This window comes from Palaemon carinicauda, chromosome 25, assembly GCF_036898095.1.
Source record: "Palaemon carinicauda isolate YSFRI2023 chromosome 25, ASM3689809v2, whole genome shotgun sequence".
Taxonomy (NCBI): domain Eukaryota; kingdom Metazoa; phylum Arthropoda; class Malacostraca; order Decapoda; family Palaemonidae; genus Palaemon; species Palaemon carinicauda.
Window position 1 is genome coordinate 86,672,817 of NC_090749.1, and position 5,803 is coordinate 86,678,619.

Below are 5,803 nucleotides of genomic sequence, written 5' to 3' on the forward strand. Positions count from 1 at the left end.
ACATAAATATTGAATAAGTCCTAGTTCTTCATTTTCTTAAACTCCTTTCCAAATTCCTCAATGCATTCATGAAAGTGACATAGCGGAATATTTGCAACATTTCTGGATTGCCAAGTGAGGCTTTCCTAAGGTTTGGAAAATGCACAAATTGTCTGCCCGGTATGAAAAGTAATTTGATCTTGTTTTGAAATGCTGTGACTCCCCTTTGCATTGCAGCTGCTCTTCAATTTTAGTGCATTCAGGTGGCAGGTGAGATCAGTTAAGGATGCCAGTTTTAGTCTCCACTCAGGATTCTCAAGTTCAGGTTCAACTTTTCCTTTGCTTGCAGTGACCTTGCGAATTTGAGACAGGAGACTCAAGAATCGTTCAAGCACTCTGCCTCGAGATATCACTTCATTAAGCATCACTAAATCTGCATACTATCCGTCATATTCAGCCAATAGTTCACGAAATTGACGATGATTTAATGTCCTTGAATAAAAGAATTACCACCCGAACAACCAGCTGCATCACATTTTGAAGTTTACAATCTTTGGAATTTGTCACAAGTGCGTCCTAGTGAATTATACAATGGAATATGGCAAAATTTGTAAGTTCCTTTTCCTTCCTCATTAATCCAATGAGACACTTTTCTTTGCCTCTCATATTGAGGACACCAGCAGGACACACACAAACCATGTTAGACCATTTTAGGTTATTGTCAGAAAAAAAAAATAGCGCAGTCACTACGTCTTATCCTCTAGCTTGGTTACATAGTGGTAATAGCCACAATAATTCTTCCCAGAAAAAGTGTTTTTTTTTTTTTTTTGGAAATCGTACCCAAATACATATCTGTGCATCATCACAAATATCTGTGTTTTCGTTCAATGCAATGCTAAATAATTAAAAAGCTGATAGATTAACGATTTCTTCAGTCCTCGTCATTATGGTTGTGCCTGATGTGAATTGTTTGAAATTGCATCTTAATTATCAAAATCACAATACAATTACTCTGCTGATGCCAAAACCCATTCTTTAACAATCTCTGCATCTGTAAAAAGTTTCCTATGTTTGGCCAAGATCCATGCAATCATATGTTGCCTCTGTCAAATTCTCTGTAATATATGAAAAATGAAGAATTGCCAGAATATTTAAAGGGTGATTTAAAGCATTATCGCTGTATTACAGTATAGGTAACTCCTGATAGAACGAGGTAAGTGAAGTGTACATTTTATTTGTTTACAATTTCAATACTTAGTGAGTTTAGTGATTATAGTAGTGTGTTTTTAATACAGCAATTCACTATTGATTTAGAGGGAGATTTGTAGGCTACCAACCGTGTGTCACACAATTGTACATAATTATTTTGTATATATTATGCTTGTATCTGCGCTCTTCCCTCGCACTAAAAAGAACATTAAAATTCATGTCTCCGGTTATGCTCTGTAACATTGTCTGTCTCTCGAACATGTTATGTCCTGTTGCCTTGAGGAGAGTGTTCCTTAATAAACAACTCAGTTGATTGCATCCTGCCTTTGAGTTCACAACCCTCTCTCGGCTTGTCACATTGGTGACCCCGGAGTGACTCGCTCCTTCCGCCCCTCCCCCCCCTCCATCTCTCACCGTTACTATGACGTTGTCAACGCATACTTTTTGCAGCAGTACTTGCCGTCGCCAGCCGCCCGTATAGCAACGTCTTTTAAGCTCTCTCAACAACCGTTGGGGGACCAAAGGGCTTCGCTCACCCTCGGGAAAATGACCAGTATAACTCGCCTGCAACCTGCCGCAGACAGTTCTCCTCGTGAGGTGAACCTACTTCGTGCCCTTATGGACGGCCACTTCATGACCTTCACAACCTTCTCCCTGCTTCGTCACAGATTCAAAGCATTATCGCTGTATTACAGTATAGGTAACTCTTGACAGAACGAGGTAAGTGAAGTGTATTTTTCATTTGTTTACACTTTCAATACTTGGCGAGTTTAGTGATTATATCCTGGTAATTTTCATCTGGTCAAAATAAATAAACATTAAGATCCCGATTACTCAGCCATGGTTACTTGAAAGTTAATGACTTTGTTATGAGGTAAAAATATGTCTCTCCACTTACTATTTAATTCTTTTTTAAGTGAATTCAATTTCATGCAACCATGATAGAGTAATCGGTGCTACTATAGTGTGAGGTCTACCGCCATATGTCCCAGAGCCCCGCACCTGACCCTCGAACATGTGAACTGGCCAAATCCATCAAAAACGTGACCTGTCCAGGTGACATGCCCATATAAAAGGAAGCAAATAAATCGTGCCAACGAGAACTGTTGGCTATAATCCACAACAACAACAGCAGCTCCTAAATCCTTTTTCCCTCGGCCTAAAAGAGATATCATCGATTGAGGGTATTAAAAATGTTGCTAAAGGAGTTTTATAGAAGAGTCATTCTGACAGAAGAAGCAGCACTCGTCTTTTTAAGAGAGCACAATCTCTTGGATACAGTTCAAGAAGCAGATCTATTTGTGTCATTCTTAGAAGATGTAAGAAGTGTGTATCGCTATATTAAATGTATGGAAATATATGATAACCTGTTTGATGTACGAAGAGTGTATCGCTAGAATAAACGCATGAAAATATATGATAACATGTTTATTTTTACCTATTATCTATTTAAGCCATTTATAAGATATGTTTAAGTTAAGTGTTTATTGCTTAAACAAATGTATGAAATGTGTTTTATCCATGAGGGACGAATAATTCAGCAGTAGACCTCACACTTAAGTACTAACGGGAGGTAGATCTCATGCTATAATGTAGTAGACCTCACGCTATAGTAGCACCGAGTAATTGATATTTCAGACTTCATATTTTTAGCCTGACGAACCTATTCCTATTACCAATTTTAATAAAAGATGAGTGATACGGCAAAAGGATGAAATTTATATATAGTACTTTGGAATTATTCTTTGACCACTGATGAATTCTCTCCATTGCTCTAGTTTATTATGTCCTGCTGCCAATGCAAGAGCCTGTGTCTTACATAACGTGAAGCAATCTTACAAGTAAGTACATTGATATTGATGAATAAAAACGGAGCAAGCATAAATTTTGGCTAGAGGAGCAAAATCAGAAGCTCAAGACAGCCTCTAGTAGCAAATGCTTAGGCAAAAAGCAATTGTGTAATATTATGTTAATAATAGTTATCACCATTTACTACCTTTTGCTTGATGGACTTGTAGCCATTACACACGGGCCCAGCCACCTGTGACTGTCTTATCTAGCTAAACTTTTCAATTCAACTCCTGTTCTTCTTGACCAACAGAGTTATACTCTCGCCATGTCTGTTACAGGCCTTGACCATTTTACAAAGGCACTGTACCCTTTTCAAGCCCGCCATTGAACAGAGCTCTACTGCAAGGATATATCCAGATGTGACTACCAAAGGTGCAAAAGTTACTCCAACTACAGTAATAAGTTAACTCGCCCTGTTAACTGGTACCAGACACCAGATTTATGACAGCAAACTACACACTGCCAACACACCTCAGCCTTCTCCGAAGTCTCCTGCCACAAAGTCGGATCGTCCCTCTTACCACACAGCAGTCTCCATCCTCCACTGCGCCAGCTCCACCCACGGCATCGAGCCCCCTCTCCACTGACATGGAGATAAAGGAATTGACTTTCAAGGACCTAGCTACCTTACCCCAAAGAACACCACCATCTGGACTGCAACTGCACAGATTGCCTCCCACAGCTACTGAAAGAAGCCTCTGCTGTGTTGTACAGCTCTCCTTCATCATCCCAGCCTGAAACCAAAAACACTGGGAAGAAACCTCTTCTGAGATTCAAGCTAACACCTATAGAAAATACCAAATCCTTTGTTACCAATTCTGCCCTAGTAGCCTCAAAGCCCAGCATCCAAATCACTGTCAGACTGAACTGCAAGGATGAACCCGTCATCACCCCTTAGGAAAAGAGAAGTGTCAGCCTTCTACAGAGGGAATCATCCATGGTGCTCTTTGGTTAAGCAAAGAAGTAGAAGAATCCTGTCCTGAGCTATCCGGTGACTATGCCTCTAGCATCCATCCCCTCCCTCAGCTACATTGCAGATGTAGATGCTGCAAGAATAAACTCAAGGCTTCAACAAAAAAAAGTTATTACCACTTTCATAAGTAAAAATCCCGCCCTCTTTCAACCTTGGAATATGGTGAACCTTTCCCATCCACGATTATACACCGGTGCTGCTTTAGTTATTCTTGCCAGCATTGTGGACACTATCACGAAGACTGTAGAGGCCCCAATATCTGCAGTATCTGCAGCAAACATCACCTAAGCCACATATGCATCAATGCCCACAAAGAAAGGAAGGAAACCTTTCCCAACTATTCCTTCTCTCATCACACCTGGAACAGAAGGTGCCCAGAGTGTCTGAGGATTACAGCTCCGAAAGACACCTCACAGCCAAGCCCATCTGAAGCACCACCTCTGCCGACCAAACCCCCAATGAGCACCTTGCCAGATGCCTCAATGTCAACCTTCCATTGCTCCTAATCTTTTAATCCCCAATTTTTCAGCACTAACACCTTCCTCTAATCCTTCTCCTTCCCATCCTACCCAATCTTCACTCAGCCCATACAGTCCTTGCCTATAAAAGACCTTATCCCCATAGCCCTACAAATTTTCTCCATGTACCATCCCTCTTCAAAGATCCCAAATTCCTTTAATCACCCAGTCAAATACTCCTTTCCTCCAAGTCTCACCTTCCGGGCCTAAAACGGAGAGAAGTTCTTCACTTCTAAAGGTTCCTTCTGCTACTTGAAGAAGGAGTTTTCTCCTGCTGATGATTTTTCTTAGGTTGCTCCGGCTTAACAAATGCCTTCTTTAACTTCTTGTAGTTTGACATAGCAAACAATGAAGTCTGTGGAGCTTTAAGCTCCGTCGTTGTCTTCTTTCCAGCCACAAAAGCCCTGCAAGTCAGCTTCACTTCCTCAAGTGTTACTGTTGTTGGCATGCTAATGAGCTTCTTGATGAATTCTTCATTTCTTATGCCAACCAAAATAGCATGTTTCATTTGGGCCTCACACAGTTAACGCCTATACATAAATCAACCTCCTCTGAGAGCTGTTGTAAACAAATGAAAAAATCTGCTTGCTTGCATTGAGTAAAAGCTAACCGACGAAGTGCTTCATTCTGCTGACCCTTTATATAAGTTTCGATATGAGCTAACACATCATCCAAAAGCATAGTTGAGTCTGGTGGAATACCCAAATCATGTTCTAACATGCGTCTCATCTCAACACTGAGATATGCCCTTAGCTCTATCAATTGCTTAGGTCGAGGTACATTATCCAAATCTACCATAACAGCATAATCATTCCATCTCTGCTTCCATTCTGTGTATTGCCTATAAGTAACATCATGAGTTAATGGTGGAGGCAAATTTACTGTCACCTTAGGTGTTTGCACAGCTGAATTAGGCATTTGGAGAGCACTTGCTGACGATGGTGCTCTGGTACGGGGCCCTTTATCACTTGCTTGGGGTAGGGTGTGCCTGGGACCAGTCATAGCTTCAATTAATGCTTTGAATTCTTCCTGATGTCTGACATTGTCTTCTTTTCTTCTTTCTTCATCCTGTTTTCTTCTTTCTTCATCTTTTTTATCCATGTATTCAAAGATTTTGCTGATAAAATCCATGGTCGAAGGGGTTGATGAAGGAGAAGCAGATCTTGAATGTGTTGGAGATGACGTCATGTCTGTTGGGGTTGGGGATGATGGGGGAGAAACCTCAGAAGACTTTGGTCTCCTTCCTTTATCGTGTTTTGCCAGTATAAATAGA

The 5,803-nt window shown here is 40.8% G+C and overlaps 1 protein-coding gene across 1 annotated transcript in view; it reads right to left on the reverse strand.

The window, feature by feature from the left end:
• Window positions 1-5,532, reverse strand: part of LOC137619123 (uncharacterized) — a 14,296-nt gene extending 8,764 nt beyond the window's left edge. Inside the window, exon 1 of the mRNA XM_068349312.1 lies at window positions 5,166-5,532. Coding sequence (XP_068205413.1) covers window positions 5,166-5,532 — 367 coding nt within the window. The remainder of the gene's footprint in view (window positions 1-5,165) is intronic.
• Between the last annotated feature and the right edge of the window lie 271 nt (window positions 5,533-5,803).